We start from the raw sequence: 17,804 nt of genomic DNA on the forward strand, positions 1-17,804 counted from the left end.
TGTGAGTCTAAAAGAAGTCATTCAAAGGTGTAATATTTCAATTCAAGTTTAATTTCAAAGTTAACATTACTCTTGTTTATTTGGAGTAATAAATAACCAGTTGTGGTTGTGTTGCATCTGCAGAGGGTGGTGAAAACTGCTCAGCACATCACCAGGACGGAGCTGCCATCCTTGGAGGACCTAGGGTGGCCAGACGTCCGGCTTTAGGCCGGACAGTCCGGCTTTTCAATGCCCTGTCCGGCGTCCGGCACAGACTGACGCGTATTTGTCCTCCTTCTTGAGTCAAGAAGCCGGACTGTCCGGCCTAAAGCCGGACGTCTGGCCAACCTAGGAGGACCTCTACACCCAGCGGTGTAGGAAGAAGGCCGGTAGGATATTAAAGGACCCCCATCACCCCAGCAACAATCTGTTCTGTCTGCTGCCGTCTGGCAGACGGTACCGCAGCATCCGGACCAAGACTACCAGACTCAGAGACAGTTAATACCACAGGCTATAAGACTGCTGAACTCCTGAGCTCTGTGAATGTCTACTCACATCAGTTTATAGTACACACATACATATATATATATATATTCTACACATCTGCCATACACATCTGTTTATAGTACACATATCTATATATTACACATCTGCCATATACATCTGTTTATAGTACACACATACATATATATATATATATTCTACACATCTGCCATACACATCTGTTTATAGTACACATATCTATATATTATACATATCTGCCATATACATCTGTTATACGTAATATATGCATCTGTCCATACCTCCTCATTCCACAGTGTAAAGTGTTTAAATACTTTCAATGTATTCCACATATGTATATATTTCACATCCTCAAATCTTTATTGTTGATATTGTAAATATTCTTCTCTCTTTTTTGCACTATTTTATTTATCTTATTTGCACCATGTATGTTGAGTTGTTGGAGGAGCATGGGACATAAGATTTTCATTGCCAACATATACGCTGTATCTGCTGTGCATATGACCAATAAAACCTTGAAACCTTGAAAAGTACTATAATTTATGTCATATTTAATTAGAGGAAATTCACATTTGGGTAACAGTTTAGTCAGTAAAATGTTGATACACATAATAGTAGGCTTGTATCTTACTATTCTTTGAGTTTAAGCACCGCCAATTATCTTTTTTGGGTTCTCAGGGCTCATAAGATAGAACAGTTGGGTGCTGATATTTCAGAAGTCCTACAAGGTGACTACAATATTCAGTTGTTGTCTTGGTTGGAAAATAAAGCACCAGGTCTTATATTGTCGTACAGATTCTCCCTCAGAAAGTCCAGCGTCTTCCTCCAGGCGTCTTCCTGAGCGCGAGAATGTCCCACCACATCTCCGCCCCACAGAGCCATCACTGCAAAGACAACCGGAAGAACAAAGGCCGTTTAATCTCAGTGTCCTGATTTTGTTAGCTTAACTTTGAGGGATACATCTTCCAGGCAAACACACTCTTCATCGGTGGGCATGTGACAGTCTTGAAGGTGCTGGCTCGGGCGAACGGCGTGAACGGAGGTTCAATCAGATGACCGGTGTTCTTGTAGGACAGGACCGTCAGCAGGTGGCTGTTCCCCGCCCGCTCCATCATCTCTTTCATCTGCAAAACAGGAAGTAAAACACATGATCTCATAAGTGATCATTTTTGATGACCTCATCATCATTCTTTGGACATGCTTTGTATTGATATCATACTGTTTCGGCTGCTGTCACGTCTGAACTCCAAGGCCACTATGCCTCAGGCTACCACGATGATCTGCTGCGTTTCAAGAACCAAGAACTTCATGAGAGTGGAACTTTAAAAGACGTCTATACAAATAAATTCAAAGCTGTTTGACCCTTCCCCAATTCGATGTGTGGTTTTGCATGAGATCTTGATAAAATGGTAATATATTCAACGATAGGAATCATTGCTTTCCGGTCAAACCTTTCTGTTAATATCTGGAATTTAGATTTGTATGTTTTTTCCTTTCAATTCCAACTTTGGTAATAAAAGTTATACAATTTTCATTGTTGTTCACATTCATGAAGCCAGCATAAAACCACTTCATAAGAGGTAAGAAAACACGAGGCCAAGAACTAGATGCACTTTTAGTAGTCCATCTACTGAAAATGAAGGTTTCAACACGGTAAATGCATAACACAATCAGCCTTTGCATCATGCTAACGTTGCCCATGGAAGAGCAGTCAGATTCTCTTAGCACCGCAGTCTCTTTTCCTGCGTCCTGATTACTTATGACATCTTTCCTTAACCCCAAGACGTTTGACACGGAGGTTAGGAAAACACTGATTTTTTTAACTGTTCGACCTCATGGTCAAGCTTTTTCTTCACACAGGATGTCGTCTTTTAAATTGACTCACGTCTATTGCAGACTCAACGGCAGCACAGTTCTGGTCGTCCTCACCGACAACGAGCAGCAGAGGACACTGCAGTCGTCCCACCTGCTCAGAGTCAAACAGCAGCAGCGTCTCAGATTGTATCATCTTCGAAGACCAAAAAAACCAAGTAAAAAATCTGAAATATAAACTGTCGAAGGAGTCTACTGGTACTCACGTCCACTTTGAGTGAGGGGTCTGTGGGGATGGGCAGCAGCAGATCCCTCAAGATCATCTGGTTGTCCTTATCAAGGTACGTTTTCTTAATGTTTCTGATTTAAAAGAAAAGGAAAAGGATTCAACGTTTATCTTGAGGGTGGCCCCAGAGAATGATTATAGCGTAATCACTATCAAAATTAAAATCTCTGGTGAGCAAGAAAGACAGAAATAACTGAAAGCAGATTTACTTACTTGTTGAATAAAGCCACAATTTGTTCCACCGGTCCGTCAATCGGCTGCACATGAAACCCACTGATAGACACTACACACCTGAGCTGGGAGAACACACACAGACAGAGATCAGACAGCAGGACAGAATCAGGTTATCGGTCAGGTAATGTAAGTGTGACATGGTTCGGATCCCTTGCAGTAGGCTGGGACGGAATGAGCAACCTCCAGACATTGTGGACTATATCACTGTATCGAGTGCTTCTCATTGTGGGGAGTCATCTTCAGTTGCAAGGCTACACCTAGTACTTTTCAGGAAACGTTTGTCCTTAGATGCCAGTTGGACAGAATAGCATGGTAAAGGTTTGAAACTACAGAAGAAACCCTTTAAGCCGCGTCAATATGACGAGAGTACCTGAGCTGGTCTTACCTTCATAACCTCGGAGTAAACGGCCATTCTGAGAGTGACAGCAGTGCCAAAGGAAAGACCCAGCATGGCGATCCTGCTGCCGAGGATCTGAGGGTGCTGCTCCAGGACTCTAAAGGCCGTCTGCAGCAGCAAACTTGTCAGAAGTACAATCATGCATTGTTGATGCAGAACTGTTTGATGGCCAGAAAGATCTCTCTGATGGCCAATTAAACGGTGGCTATGTTTTAAAATACATAACTTCTCTTGCCAATTTTTGTTTTGCCAAATTGTTCACTTGGTTATCAGCTTTAACTATTTCTTAACAACGTTGACCATGATTGTTAATCAGTGATTGTTAGATTTCACTGACTGAAATCAAAGCCTAGAGGGTCAGGCCGTGTGCTCAATATTTTCTCTTGTTTTTAACCTTGAACTGTTGCAGCAGCAGTCACTCATTTCAGTCCTTCAGTCATTAAATAACAATAGGGCAGAACATCTGAAGAGGGGAACATGATCATGTGCTGTGAAACTTTGGCTTATTATACCTGCCTTTTTGCTATTCTAATAGAAAGCACTTAGGTCATTCAAAAACATAATAGTAGTTTAATGTGCATTTTTTGGCAAATGTTCAAAGCAAACAATGTTTTAAACTCCTTTCCTTAACTCCGAAGGACATTTCCTCAAGTTACCTTTCATTTCAACATAAGAATGTGCATCTATTGGCGACATTTCTTGGCAAGATGACGTACAATCACAGATTAATGAATAACGCAGCGTGCACGCGGTTCCGTTGCATTGACGCTTGACGGTGGGCATGTCTGGCGCTTGGGGTTAACGCGACCAACAACCAATCACCTTAATCTCCTGCCCCGGACTCACATTCACGCAGGATTTGATTGGCTAGTGCTTGAAAAGTTTTCACCGCAAGCAACACAGCCAAAGCGAAGCAACGGAACCACAATGCAGTTCGGCAAAGCTTGACGTCACGCAACGCAACGTAAGGCTCATTTGGAAGTGTGTAGCGTAAAAATGTGGTTCCGGCTGCAAGTTATGGGATCGCCACCAGGTTTAAAAGTTCAAACTGCTGTTTCAGAAAACCTGTGCTATCTATCAACAAAGCGAAGTATTCCAATAAGGACGTTAAACCTTCATAACTCAACGCTATTCTGTCTTACACCTAAAATATGTGATTATCTGGAAGCTGATTGCACTCCATCTGCCATTTGGCGTTTATTCATTTGGAGCTGAAGTGGTACTTTTATCTCAGGTTTTAAAAGTGAACATAGTTGTTCTACCTCAAAGTAATCATTGTCCACTATTTTCCCAGTTTCCAGAGTAATTTGAGGTGTCAGGTAGTCGAGGGCCATGGAGGCGATGCCGTGGGAGGCCAGCAGCGCTGCCCGGTACTCCACCAACTTCCCTCCACCCCCCCAGAGGTCCAAGAGTCCGGGGAAAGGACCAGGTCCTTCAGACGAGTCACGACACCAAAGAAAATCAATAGATCATACAATGTTATATGGATTATATGGACAGCTATACCATAATTGCTGATATCACAAAGTCTTCAAGATTCAATAAAAGATTTGAGGAAATTGAGTGATCGATAATATTGGATTACTGGAATTCAGTTTGATAAAAAATGTGGTTGTTCCAAGGGTTACAAATAACTGAATTTGGTTCATTTTCATTGTTAGTGTTCTTCTTTGTCACCCCTAAACTACCCCCAAAGGACACCTCCCTTCAAACTCTCCCCAGGTCCTACCTGAGGGCAGGAAGAGGGTCGCAGTGAGACTGCCCTCTGTTATCGGGACTCTACGGACTCCGGGTGCCATGTACCATCGCTCCACCACCACACTGGTCAGCGGCACCTGATCCAAGAAGCCCCCCATCTGGTGACCCTGGTACACCGAGATTGTGACCACCATGGGGGTCTGGACATTCACCTTCCTCAACCTTGAAGAATGAGGGGTTGAGGAAGGCTTCATTTAAATCCAGCCCCCACACCTTTTTATGGAAGTTCATTTACTATCAAGAATGATTATTTTTCATCCAAGATATGCTGATACAAACCTATGGTTACTAAATGTTATTGCTGATGCTTAGGAGGCGCATTCAGCTGAGATCGGAATACAGACGGAGTTCACTTTACAAGTTTTGGCCTTAAATTAGTCATTTGTTCTGTATTGTCATCTGAACAGCCCTATGGTTGTCCTACCTGAGCCCAGGTATACTGCCAGAAACTGGTCTGAGGCTCCACAGTAGACCCATTGGTTCAACTCCAGAATATGTCCCGCCCAGACTGGGATCCTGTGAAACTGTTATAAAAAATGTTTACTTTTTTCTAACTCCATGATTTGATAAGAAAATGTGTCTTGACGCTATTCACAAACTTCGGCCATGTTTCTAAATGAAATGTCTATGGTCTTACCGTCCACGGTCCCGGTGGTGTTGGCGCTGTAGTGAGCAAAAGCCTCCCAGCTGTGTCCGTCTTCACACTGGTGGAGGGCGTGGACGGTCAGCTGGAAGCCGGGGAGAATGTTCTGGACCAAGACGGTGAACTTCTCGTCCATCAGCCCTCTGGACGGCTGGACCGACAGCTTCACACAAAGCTGTTTCCTGTCCATCCTGAACTGAGAGGACAGACAAAATCAAGAGACGATAAAAGGAAGAGAAAAAAAGGACAGATTCCACTATTATTTCCAAAGGATAGAAGACAGTGAGACATATTGTATTTAATATATGTATGCATTATTCACCTGTTCCTTCCAGAGTTGGAACTTTTTGGTGTCCTGGGGTCCTTTCACGTGTGCAAACATTCAACCCGGGTTTCTAAAATCTAAAGGAGAGAAATGTTAAAGACACATACAACAACTTCACTGATCCATCTTTCCATCGTCGGGTCCCCTGACCACATTAACCAGCTTTGACTGGGGATTCAAGATGTCCACCTGGTCCCGAACCACCTCAATGGGAACCTTTGAAAAAAGAGCAGCGGCCTCTACTTCAAGTCCCTTTGTGGACTTGTTCTTTTAGTCATGACTAACCCGTCATCACCAGATGTCAGAGTAGAAATAAGGATCCATGTATTCAATGTAAATATATTTAACAATCCGGATACAAAATGTGTTCATTGAAGTCCTTAATTCTGCTTTTGTCTTAACAGATACTTACCTGTACATCATTTTAATCCTTTTATTTACGTTTTATTATCCTGTGTGAACCACACTGTCCTGTTTTCATTCATTTCATTCTGTTGCTGCTTTAACTACTAAGGTACATCTTATCTTATCTTATCTTATCTTATCTTATCTTGATAGACCGGGAGAGAGAGCTTTGCATTCTGGCTTGGCTCGGGTTTGCAGATATTACGATGACTTCTGATAGCCTTCGGACCTGTGTAATAATAAAATACAGTATTTACCTCTGAAATGCAGTTTGAGTGTTGAAGACGGTGTGGATCAGTGAACTAACTTCCCTTAAGTATAGAAGAGCCGGTCATTTACAGACAGAGAATTAGCTCTACTGAACAGTTAAAACTAGAATATTCTCCAGCTCTGGAATCCCCTGTGAATACAACTAAACAGTCCACAAAAAACTGTAATTTCCCAATTTCTTAAAAACCTAAATAACTTACTGACCTTTCAAGCTTGTGTTCAGGTTTGTCTTCTCGACAGCTGGTTTGATTTCCTCTTGGTTTTGAACTCGTCTGAGCGACTGCACACAAAGCTATGACTCAATCAAACTTTAAAGCAAACAATCGGAAGTCCAGCTTTGTCTTTTGTGGAACTGTAATCTCCTCCCACAGCAACACCACCCAGTTAATGGTGGAGAGGATGCATAACTGGTAGAGAATAGAATCAATTATTGCTGATAGATTAGCAGTGCATTCAAGCCTCAAGTCAGAAAGGTTGTCATGCAGGCAGGATATAGTGCGGAAACATGTTAGAGGTCCTGTTGGCAGGGTTAGGAACAGTCCTATTCAGAGCCAAACACATAGTCCTTGCAGAATCAAGCAGTAAATACCAAAGTGAGCTAAGGGTTTGATCTTGGCCCGGCTTAAGATGCCTTCACTTGATTGCAATCTTTTTTTTCCTATTGCCGTTGATGAAGTGATGCCAGTCGGGGGTTTCCGTTGTACGGGTGGGTCGGCTAACCCTTGAGGGACGAGCTCAGATATCCAGAAGGAGCTCCAAGTATAGCCACGGTTCCCTTGTGTCTGAAGGGGGCCAACTGAGATGGATCCAGCCTCTTACTAGGTTGCTTCTGGAGTCCCTAAATTGAAGGTTTGGAGTCGGAGTTGAAATCAAAATTAGCAGGGAATCTCTGGAGTATACGGCCTGTTGATTTTAAGGCCTCAGGAGGACAGGCATAAGGCTGACCAGACGGACGAAGACACTCTGAAAGACGGGTAGGAGAACGCAGGTCATGACAAAAGACAGGAATTCTTAAAAGAAAATATCTTTATTTCACTCTTGGTCCAAACGAGGCCAAACTGAATTTCTCCTTTCTGGAAAACAGTACGGTGAAATGTCAGAAAGGATTAACGAATCAGGTAGATGAACATATATTAAACTAGAGTCCCCCTCTGCCCCTGCTCTCTCTACACATGCATTTTGCACATTATTTTAACAAGAGTGATGGCATCCACCCTAAAATCCCCCACTGGCTATATAAATACACTTTGATATTACCACCAGTTATTGATATGGTGTACTGATTCAACCAGTAGCATTTCAAGCTGTAATCAACATGATTACAAAGTATTATAATTACATTCAAAAAGGTCACTTTTCTGGCCTGAAAAACAAATTCAGTTATGAAGTCCGTTCCTCTGGCCGGGACGGTGACTGCGATAGATGAGTTAGGATTGTAATGATTGAACCAGGAATATTTTATGTCCATCAAAGCTTTAGCTAACGTGATTAAGCTTGAGGAGAAAGTGAGAAATCGAGCGGACTTTTACTTCCTGAATCCGGGCGCCAGAAGTCCCAGTTAGTGTGATTATTACTTGTTGTCTTGGTTACAAGTTGGCAGATGAAGCACCGGGTTTCATGCCCCCGTACAGATTCTCCCTCAGAAAGACCAGCGTCTTCCTCCAGGCGTCTTCCTGAGCGCGAGAATGTGCCACCAGCTCTCCGCCCCACAGAACCACTACTGCAAAGACAACAAGCCAAACAGTCCAAACTCAAAGTCCTGATTTAGGCAGCCTACCTTTGATTCACTGAGAGATACATCTTCCTGGTCTCAAGATGAACCTACCCTTGCTATGTGGGTATGTGACAGTCTTGAAGGTGCTGGCTCGGGCGAACGGTGTGAACGGAGGTTCGAGCAGGTGACCGGCGTTCTTGTAGGACAGGACCGTCAGCAGGTGGCTGTTCCCCGCTCGCTCCATCATCTCTTTCATCTGCAAAACAGGAAGTCAAACTCATATTTCATATTTCTTAGATTATCTCCCTCCGTTTCTGTCTCCCGCGGCGTCCACCAGGGCTCTGTACTCCGTCCCCTTCTGTTCACCATCTACATCCTCCAACCTTAGATCATCTCATGACCTCGTCCTCTTTTTTCTTGTATTGTTTCTGCTGCAAGTCTTAACTGTACGTCCCGGGCCACACTGCCTCCAATGACCATCAATAATTAATTTAGGCATTCACAAAGGTTGCATGTGCTCACTGTTAAATAATCATGATTAAGCACAATTAAAAGCCAAGCAAGTCCATAAAAATTGTCCTGCAAATATTTCATCCCGCTGACAATCCCCTGTTTTGAATCAGATCTTAATGAAATGTTATGCCAGCTTAATATATTCAAACATAAATGGTTTAAATTTGGTTGGAAAAACTGCGTAATCTATGTTAAATCCCTTTATATTTGCTGCGTGGAAAATACGTTTTATAACTAAATCAGATTTAATAAACTTTTACAATGACAACACATTTGTGTGCTCTATATTAAATAAGCCCACTATAATAATACATATTTTAAATGTGGTTGTTCTTTTGCATATGCAGTACTTTCCGACTTGTTTCATGTCATGCTGATTGACTCACGTCCATTGCAGACTCGTGGGTGGGCCAGTTCTGATCGTCCTCACCTACAACGACGAGCAGAGGACACTGCAGTCGTCCCACCTGCTCAGAGACAAACAGCAGCAGAGTTTCAGATCGTATCCTCGGCTGCAGAATATGTTATCGTGCATCATCTGCGTAGCAAAATTATAAATTCATCTACACCTCTTTTCCTAAAGAGGCCCGATTCTGTTTCTGGGCTTTTCCCTGTCCTGCAGTGTGTTATATAGGTTTTTGTGCATGTAAATGATCTGCAAATGCTAAAATCTCACAGTTCCGTTCATTGTACATGAAAGGCTATGGTGCGGGACATCTCGGAGCGGTTGACCAATCACAACGGATCCTGCCAGCTAACCAGAGTGTTAAAATAAAGAGCTTTTTTAACATTAAAGCATGGCGACATGTCACAGTGGAGGCACAGCAAACAAATATGAACCTGAATATGAGCACAGTAGGGCCCCTTTAACATAGTTCTATCATATCAAGGGAAACAATCTGGTTAAAAAGAGAGCTTAAGGAGTCAGCTGGCACTCACGTCCACTTTGAGTGAGGGGTCTGTGGGGATGGGCAGCAGCAGATCTCTCCAGATCACCTGGTTGTTCTCGTCAAAGCGAGTCTTCGCAACGTTTCTGATTCAAAAAAGAAAATGCAAAAAGGTCATTCTCTTGGAGAAAAAGAAAGCCATACTGATAACTGAAAGCAGATTAACTTACTTGTTAAAGTAACCCATTATTTCTTCCACACTTCCACCGACCGGCTGCACATGACTCCCACTGATACACACTGCACATCTGAGCTGGGAAACCACACACAAACACACACAAACACACACACACAGATCAGACAGCTGGACAGAAACAGGAAATCAGTAGGAGGAGAATACAGGCATTTAACCTGGTTCCGGTCTCTTGCAGTAGACTGGGTCGTGAGACTTCAGAGCGCTTATTATCCACCGAGCAACCTCCAGACCTGTTGGACTACGTTGATTGTTTTTGTTTTGTGTGGTCCTAAGGAGGACTTCCCTCGTAACTGAGCTGTAACTGGAGGTAACAAAAACTGACACATCACCATCTCTCACCGGGCCAGTTTTCCAAAATGGGATTCCCAAACAACATAAATACTATCCACTATCAGCTGCATGAAAAAAGTTCAGCCAGAGCTTGAAGTCTGTCTAGAATGAGGGGTCGTAGAAGAGAGGAACAGTGCCCGTTCTGCTGGTACGCAAGTCTGATAGGTCGATTTGGTTCTGTGTTGACTACCAATAAGGCCATCAGATAAGCATGGATGCTTCAGGATTCACAAGCAGCCTTATTCCGCTCCGTACAGTTTGTACTAATTTGTGTGTTGGTTGTTGTTGAGACGTCGGAGCAGCCTATGCACCGGGTGGGTGAGTCCATGAGGAGGACCGATCTCAAAGCCAACCAAGAAGGGTGCAGTTGGGCTAAAGGGGGCCAAGGTATTAGGGGTAGCTCTTGGAGGGTAAGCAGGCGCAGCCACAGGTTGAAAAAGACCTTCAGCACTTCAGCCTGCCCAACGCTCAAACCAAAACAAAAGAGGTCAGGATGTTTACAGAGCTGGCAGAAGGTTAATTCCTACGTTCTCAAAGCTTACCGGTTGCCTGACCTCAATGGGTGCCTCAGATCCGGTCGAATGAACAGAGCTGTGTCAGATGGAATTTGAGAGGGCCAAGCAAGACCTCCATTACCCAAAATGTTACAAGTTCTGTTCCAGTTCTGCCTTGGAGCTGAAGTTAGTTTGCACTTGGCTCAACCCTTATCTTCAACCATACACTCACAGACCCAATGATGATGATAATGATGTCAGACACCTATGATAACAATCCTAGCACGTCGAAGGAAGCTCTTTTAGCTTACGTACACTGACGGTGCACAATTGCCCCGACATTGCCGGACTAAGTACAACAAATTGTAAAAAAGTTGCGTCAATATGATGAGAGTACCTGAGCTGGTCTTACCTTCATAACCTCGGAGTAAACGGCCATTCTGAGAGTGACACTGGTGCCAAAGGAAAGACCCAGCATGGCGATCCTGCTGCCGAGGATCTGAGGGTGCTGCTCCAAGACTCTAAAGGCCGTCTGCAGCGGGAAACATGTCGGCAATACATTTAATGATGATGCAGAACGGTATACTTTAACATATATATGTATCTACACGGATTTCCCTCATTGTTTTAGAGGATAAGCTTTGAACATCTTATTTAGGGTAAATACAACTTTCAGAAGGACACAAACGCAACTGCAACGAGATGTTCATGTTCTGGGGGGTTTCAAAAACTGTATTCTTCCCTAGAAGCTCATCTGGTTTACCTCAAAGTAATCACTGTCCACCATTTTCCCAGTTTCCCGAGTAATTTGAGGTGTCAGGTAGTCGAGGGCCATGGAGGCGATGCCGTGAGAGGCCAGCAGCGCTGCCCGGTACTCCACCAACTTCCCTCCACCCCCCCAAAGGTCCAAGAGCGCAGGGAAAGGTCCGGGTCCTTCAGACGAGACAAGCAACAAAAACAAATCAAAACGACAACGATACCATATTTGCTGAAGTCAAGTCAGTCCCAGGTAGAATTAGGATTTGATTCAATTCAGGTCACCCCTTAACTCCCCCCAGAGGACCCCTCCCTTCAAACTATCACCCAGTCCTACCTGAGGGCAGGAACAGTGTCGCAGTGAGACTGCCCTCTGTTATCGGGATTCTAAGGACACCGGGCGCCATGTACCATCGCTCCACCACCACACTGGCCAGCGGCACCTGATCCAAGAAGCCCTCCGTCTGGTGACCCTGGTACACCGAGATTGTGACCACCATGGGGGTCTGGACGTTCATCTTCCTCATTCTGAGGGATGAGGGGAAAGAGTCAACTCTAATACTGATTCTGTATTGATACGTATTATTTGGTACCGACTCTACACGTGTTGACCTACCTGAGCCCAGATTTGCTGCCTGGAACTGGTCTGAGGCTCCACAGTAGACCCATCGGTTCAACCCCAGAATATGTCCCGTCCAGACTGGGATCCTCTGAAACTGTATTGAAAGAGGTATAAAAAAATAGAGGAGCATTATATTACTAAATCAAAGGTGATTAACGACATCGATCCTTCTGCGCTACGAGAACAATGGGCCGATCGCTGTTAAGGATATCTTGTGGTGGGAATTAGCATCAATTTAAAAACCTTGAATCTTTTCAAAACCATTTCCAATCTACAGCAGTTTGGGACAGGACCTGCAGACCCAATGACAATTTCCATCTGTACAAAGATGGCTAATGCTAACAGAATGCTAGTTTATCACGCTTAATTTATCTACCTGTACATTTTTTCCAACTGAAGTTCTGCAATTCTTTCTTTATACAGATTTGTTGATGGTCTTACGGTTCACGGCCCCGGTGGTGTCGGCGGTGTAGTGAGCAAATGCCTCCCAGCTGTGTCCGTCTTCACACTGGTGGAGGGCGTGGACGGTCAGCTGGAACCCGGGGGGGAGGTTCTGGACCAAGACGGTGAACTTCTCATCCATCAGCCCTCTGGACGGCTGGACCGACAGCTTCACACAAAGCTGTTTCCTGTCCATCCTGAACTGAACCGCCAGATAAAAATAACCAGAGACAAGAAAATGGAACTAAAAATGGCAGACAGGAAAGATGGCACTTTTCATTTTTGAAAGGTCGACAATTAGAAAAAAATCCAGAAATTTTTTTTAAAAAGTCCGATCTTTTAGGAAAAAAATGATAGTTTCAGAGAAATAACTGTACATTTTAAAAAGTCAACATTTTGAAAAGAAAATCCAAATGTGTGTATCTTTAAAAGAAGATGGTTAGGGCCACATGAAGGGGCTAGAATAATGAGGAAATAGTGGGACATTTTCAAAATTCGAAATTCAGAACATTTTGGAAAAAGTCTATCCATCCATCCATCCATCCATCCATCCATCCATCCGTCCATCCGTCCATCCATCCATCCATCCATCTATCTATCCATCTATCCATCCATCCATCCATCCATCCATCCATCCATCCATCCATCTATCTATCTATCTATCCATCCGTCCGTCCGTCCGTCCGTCCGTCCGTCCGTCCGTCCGTCCGTCCATCCATCTATCTATCCATCTATCTATCCGTCCGTCCATCCATCTATCCATCCATCCATCTATCCATCCATCCATCCGTCCGTCCGTCCGTCCGTCCGTCTAACTATCCATCCATCCGTCCGTCCGTCCGTCCGTCTATCTATCTATCTATCCATCCATCCATCCATCCGTCTGTCCATCCATCCATCCATCCGTCTGTCTATGGAGGGGCTATATTCAGTTACCATTGTCATACAGAAGACGGTAATGAATGATAATGTTTAACATGTCAAGTCAACCTTGTTCTTTTGTTAGGTAACCAGTTTCAGGCAATTGACAGATTAACCTTTGTATCATGTTCTCATTTTGGACCATTTGGCCTAAATGATGTAAGACGTTTAATTAAATTTAACAGACTTGTTTTTATTTACCTTTTTTTTTTTACCTGGAGTTGCTGGGGTCCTTTCACACACACACACACACACTCAACCAGTGTGTATAGACCTACGGAAGAAAATAGCAACACACATTATGACTTATATTACAATCCCATGACTAAAACAATCCACCGAGCGTTATATAATCAGCAGGTTTACGTGGCGCTAAATTGTGAGCCTGTAATGACACATATTTAGTCTTCTGGGTTTCATTCGTGCCACTCATGGCTTTCATTGTGGAAATGTTTGTATTTTTAAAAGTCACTTTATTAAATGTGGTGCGAGCGCTGTAGTCGCAGTATTTAGGTACGGTTGTAAAAGGTTTCAGCCGAACAGGTTACGCTTTTCCACCCTCCTTACGGTGGAGAAATGACATTGGTTGTACAAAACCAGTCATTTCATCACTGGTTTTAGGGCTTGTTATAACTAAACAATATAATACATTTCAACACAAAAGTTAACCTAACATTTCAGTGGATAAGTGGTTCTTAGGTAAACATTAACTATGCCAGACCTTTGGCACATTTGAGAAATAAAAACTGTAAAAGCACAATAAAAACCAGCTAGAAATGAATTTTGGACATCTTAAGTTAACAAAAGCCAATTCATTTTATGTGAAAACCTATCCAATGCGGGTCATTCCAGGATCTGAGGACATTTAGACATCAAAACTTGTGAAAAATGAACCCTTTATTTTAGTTTCACGTCATGTATTTGAGAAAAACAGGCCGTAAAACATCCAAAGAATATTTTGCCAGCTCAGGCATTTATAATAGACACTTAGATGTTGTACTTGTTGCTCCGTAGAAGAAATGTCTGTTAACCTTTTGATTTGACTACATTTGAACCCTGTTGCATTCATTTTGAGTTGATTGTTCAGAAATATTTGTTAGTAAGCATCCTTACACGCTTAGGCTACAGGATGCCAACAAAAAAGCCAATTCTTACTCTGGGAAACAACACATTTAAAACATGATTATTGTGCAAAAATCTACATAAACACATCATTTGACTAAAAATAATACATTGTAAAGCAGGGAGTGAAATACTGTGACTGTAACTACTGCTATCATAGTAACAGGCACATCTATCTGCACAACGTAATGCTACTTTTCAGACAAATAATAACAATAAAAAGCCTATTTTATGGGTTAAATTGGACATGCAAGTTGGTCACCAAGAAGGTGGGTCAAGAGAAAAATCCAATTTTAGGGGGTGCTCGAGATATATTTGATATTTGAAATAATATTAAGAAATCCCTTGTTCTAAAACTGTATATTTTGTCTCAGGATGCACATTTAACACAAGTGCATGTTTTAGCATTTTGGGCACGGATTATTTGACATTTCTCAGATGAGACAGAAAAATGTCCCCCCTACTTTGGAATGACCCATTAACCGAATTCTAAGTCTTATAACAAGTGAAGTAAAAAGGGGCAGTATTTTCCTCTGAAATGCAGTGGAGTAGAAGTACTCAGATCTTTAACTTAAATAAAAGTATAAATGCTATAGTCCTAACAAACTCTGTTTCAAGTAAAAGTCCTGAATAGTAAAACAGTATTACGAGTAGAGTGTACTCAAAGTATCAAAAGGAAAAGTGCATAATGGCTCATTTTACAGTATGCTGGTGTAAAGTAGATTTACTTAAGTACAATTTTAAGATACTTGTACTTTACTTGAATACTTTTTGCTACTGGGCTTCTACTCCCCTATATTTCAAAGGTAAATGGTGTACTTCCACTCCACTACATGTATTTAACACCTTTAGTTGCTAGGCAGATTAGGATGAATGATGGTAAATATAATCTCCCCTTAAATCAGACTGTAGTTCACCTGCAGTAAATCCAGCAGCTACCCTGCAGTATACAAAGCCATTCAAACTAGCTGCACCTTTACCAGCTCTGAGAACACTTTAATGATCAATCATTATAAAACATATCAGAGATATTATTCTGAAATGGACCAATCAGACAATGACTACTTTTACTGTCACTACTTTAAGTACATTTAGAGGAGAGTACTTTCTACTTTCACTGGAGGAACATTTAGAATACTTTTACTGAGACAGAGTATTCCTACACTCTGGTACTTCTACTTTACTCAAGTACAAGACCTGAGTACTTCTACTTTACTCAAGAACAAGACCTGAGTACTTCTACTTTACTCAAGTACAAGATCTGAGTACTTCTACTTTACTCAAGTACAAGATCTGAGTACTTCTACTTTACTCAAGTACAAGACTCTGAGTACTTCTACTTTACTCAAGAACAAGACCTGAGTACTTCTACTTTACTCAAGTACAAGATCTGAGTACTTCTACTTTACTCAAGTACAAGACCTGAGTACTTCTACTTTACTCAAGTACAAGATCTGAGTACTTCTACTTTACTCAACTACAAGATCTGAGTACTTCTACTTTACTCAAGAACAAGAACTGAGTACTTCTACTTTACTCAAGTACAAGATCTGAGTACTTCTACTTTACTCAAGTACAAGACTCTGAGTACTTCTACTTTACTGAAGTACAAGATCTGAGTACTTCTACTTTACTCAACTACAAGATCTGAGTACTTCTACTTTACTCAAGTACAAGACTCTGAGTACTTCTACTTTACTCAAGTACAAGACCTGAGTACTTCTACTTTACTCAAGTACAAGATCTGAGTACTTCTACTTTACTCAAATACAAGATCTGAGTACTTCTACTTTACTCAAGTACAAGACCTGAGTACTTCTACTTTACTCAAATACAAGATCTGAGTACTTCTACTTTACTCAACTACAAGATCTGAGTACTTCTACTTTACTCAAATACAAGATCTGAGTACTTCTACTTTACTCAAGTACAAGACCTGAGTACTTCTACTTTACTCAAATACAAGATCTGAGTACTTCTACTTTACTCAAGTACAAGACCTGAGTACTTCTACTTTACTCAAATACAAGATCTGAGTACTTCTACTTTACTCAAATACAAGATCTGAGTACTTCTACTTTACTCAAATACAAGATCTGAGTACTTCTACTTTACTGAAGTACAAGACCTGAGTACTTCTACTTTACTGAAGTACAAGACCTGAGTACTTCTACTTTACTCAAGTACAAGACCTGAGTACTACTGCCCTCCTCTGTTTGTACTTGTACTTCAGTAATGGATCCAAGTACTCCCTCTGCTTGAGTTTAATGCACTTTCCGTTTGGCAGATAACGGTTGGCACAGTAAGTCGGACATTTACCCTCATAGAGCAGGCTCTAGTTAAGGGACAAACAGCTGAAACATGAATGAATGATGTGGATCTGTGTACTCACCGTCAATGTTACTTAAAAGTCAACACAGCGTCGGATCAGTCCCGCAGCATGGCTTGATTATTAGCTCCAATCTGACCTCTGGGGCTGGTTTGCTGGTTGGTCGTCTTGCTCTGCTGTCCTAACGCTAAACGGTGACCTTTGCTTTTCAAAAACGAGGTGATCGTAAGGTTTAATTTGGTTTATGAAGCGTCTCAAAGTTCAGTCTGACGGTGTGGAGCTTCAATCCCCTCCCACAACAACATCCCCGACACCGACACAGGGGGGCGCCATCGACCAACACACGGTTTGGTTTTCTTAAGAGCTTTTTTGGAAAAGGGTCTGTACAAACGACATGCCTTCAGAGTGTTCAAAGAAAAAAATCGTGATTAAAAAAAATGGGAGGAATGGATTTTTTGTTGCGATGGGATTATGATGTGTGCAAATTGGCTGTGAGACGTTTAGATATCCACCAGCTAGTTCTCCTTTATCGGAAATGACTATACAAGCATACTGTTGCACCCCTGTGGAACAACAGGTATGTTTTGTCTGATCGGAAATCATTGTTTTTGGGAACTTGGATGGAAAGGGAATATGGGCTGTGTTCCATTTGATGGATGAATCTGGTGTTTTATTTTGAAACCGCACATCAGAATGTCTTGATATTCTCTGAGTGACTTCCTGTGATGGCCTTGTATCAACAGCAATTGAAATGAGTCAGCTAGTGGAAATGAAAGGTTCAATTTTAG

At 42.2% G+C, this 17,804-nt stretch overlaps 2 protein-coding genes across 7 annotated transcripts; both read right to left on the reverse strand.

Annotated features, from left to right (window-relative positions):
• Nucleotides 1–1,035: 1,035 nt before the first annotated feature.
• LOC134879069 (peroxisomal succinyl-coenzyme A thioesterase-like) lies at nucleotides 1,036–7,475 on the reverse strand. 3 transcript variants are annotated; one of them, XM_063905346.1, is made up of 13 exons: nucleotides 7,221–7,475; nucleotides 6,836–6,911; nucleotides 5,954–6,033; nucleotides 5,626–5,827; nucleotides 5,413–5,512; nucleotides 4,960–5,150; nucleotides 4,493–4,662; nucleotides 3,219–3,338; nucleotides 2,813–2,895; nucleotides 2,580–2,673; nucleotides 2,387–2,467; nucleotides 1,481–1,625; nucleotides 1,036–1,385 (listed from the first exon to the last, which is right to left on the reverse strand). In XM_063905346.1, the coding sequence occupies exons 3-13, from the start codon at nucleotides 6,011–6,013 to the stop codon at nucleotides 1,243–1,245; spliced, it is 1,389 nt and encodes a 462-aa protein (XP_063761416.1). In that variant the 5' UTR covers nucleotides 6,014–6,033; nucleotides 6,836–6,911; nucleotides 7,221–7,475; the 3' UTR covers nucleotides 1,036–1,242. The 3 variants fall into 3 exon arrangements, with proteins under 3 accessions (XP_063761416.1, XP_063761425.1, XP_063761435.1); XM_063905355.1 differs by having other exon boundaries at nucleotides 5,954–6,026; nucleotides 6,836–7,475; XM_063905365.1 differs by lacking the exon at nucleotides 3,219–3,338 and having other exon boundaries at nucleotides 6,836–7,475.
• Nucleotides 7,476–7,639: 164 nt separating this feature from the next.
• Nucleotides 7,640–17,322, reverse strand: LOC134879090 (peroxisomal succinyl-coenzyme A thioesterase-like). Of its 4 annotated transcripts, none has more exons than XM_063905419.1 (12): nucleotides 17,080–17,320; nucleotides 13,781–13,839; nucleotides 12,645–12,846; nucleotides 12,198–12,297; nucleotides 11,919–12,109; nucleotides 11,589–11,758; nucleotides 11,238–11,357; nucleotides 9,976–10,058; nucleotides 9,798–9,891; nucleotides 9,245–9,325; nucleotides 8,457–8,601; nucleotides 7,640–8,351 (listed from the first exon to the last, which is right to left on the reverse strand). In XM_063905419.1, exons 3-12 carry the CDS (start codon nucleotides 12,838–12,840, stop codon nucleotides 8,218–8,220), a joined length of 1,314 nt encoding a protein of 437 aa, XP_063761489.1. In that variant the 5' UTR covers nucleotides 12,841–12,846; nucleotides 13,781–13,839; nucleotides 17,080–17,320; the 3' UTR covers nucleotides 7,640–8,217. The 4 variants fall into 4 exon arrangements, with proteins under 4 accessions (XP_063761489.1, XP_063761471.1, XP_063761480.1 ...); XM_063905401.1 differs by having other exon boundaries at nucleotides 13,767–13,839; XM_063905410.1 differs by having other exon boundaries at nucleotides 12,645–12,888; nucleotides 13,767–13,839.
• Nucleotides 17,323–17,804: the final 482 nt, after the last annotated feature.

This window comes from Eleginops maclovinus, chromosome 2, assembly GCF_036324505.1.
Source record: "Eleginops maclovinus isolate JMC-PN-2008 ecotype Puerto Natales chromosome 2, JC_Emac_rtc_rv5, whole genome shotgun sequence".
Lineage (NCBI taxonomy): Eukaryota > Metazoa > Chordata > Actinopteri > Perciformes > Eleginopidae > Eleginops > Eleginops maclovinus.

What these genes read in the sequence shown, in the direction of transcription:
- LOC134879069 (XM_063905346.1), bottom strand. Translation starts at nt 6,013, where the DNA reads ATGTTTGCACACGTGAAAGGACCCCAGGACACCAAAAAGTTCCAACTC. An exon ending in TCCAACTCTGGAAGGAACAG is followed by an intron (nt 5,828 to 5,953) that starts GTGAATAATGCA and finishes CTGTCCTCTCAG; the next exon opens with TTCAGGATGGACAGGAAACA. An exon ending in CCGTTGAGTCTGCAATAGAC is followed by an intron (nt 1,626 to 2,386) that starts GTGAGTCAATTT and finishes CCTGTTTTGCAG; the next exon opens with ATGAAAGAGATGATGGAGCG.
- LOC134879090 (XM_063905427.1), bottom strand. Translation starts at nt 12,840, where the DNA reads ATGGACAGGAAACAGCTTTGTGTGAAGCTGTCGGTCCAGCCGTCCAGA. An exon ending in TTTACTCCGAGGTTATGAAG is followed by an intron (nt 10,059 to 11,237) that starts GTAAGACCAGCT and finishes GTGGTTTCCCAG; the next exon opens with CTCAGATGTGCAGTGTGTAT. An exon ending in ACCCCTCACTCAAAGTGGAC is followed by an intron (nt 9,326 to 9,797) that starts GTGAGTGCCAGC and finishes GTCTCTGAGCAG; the next exon opens with GTGGGACGACTGCAGTGTCC.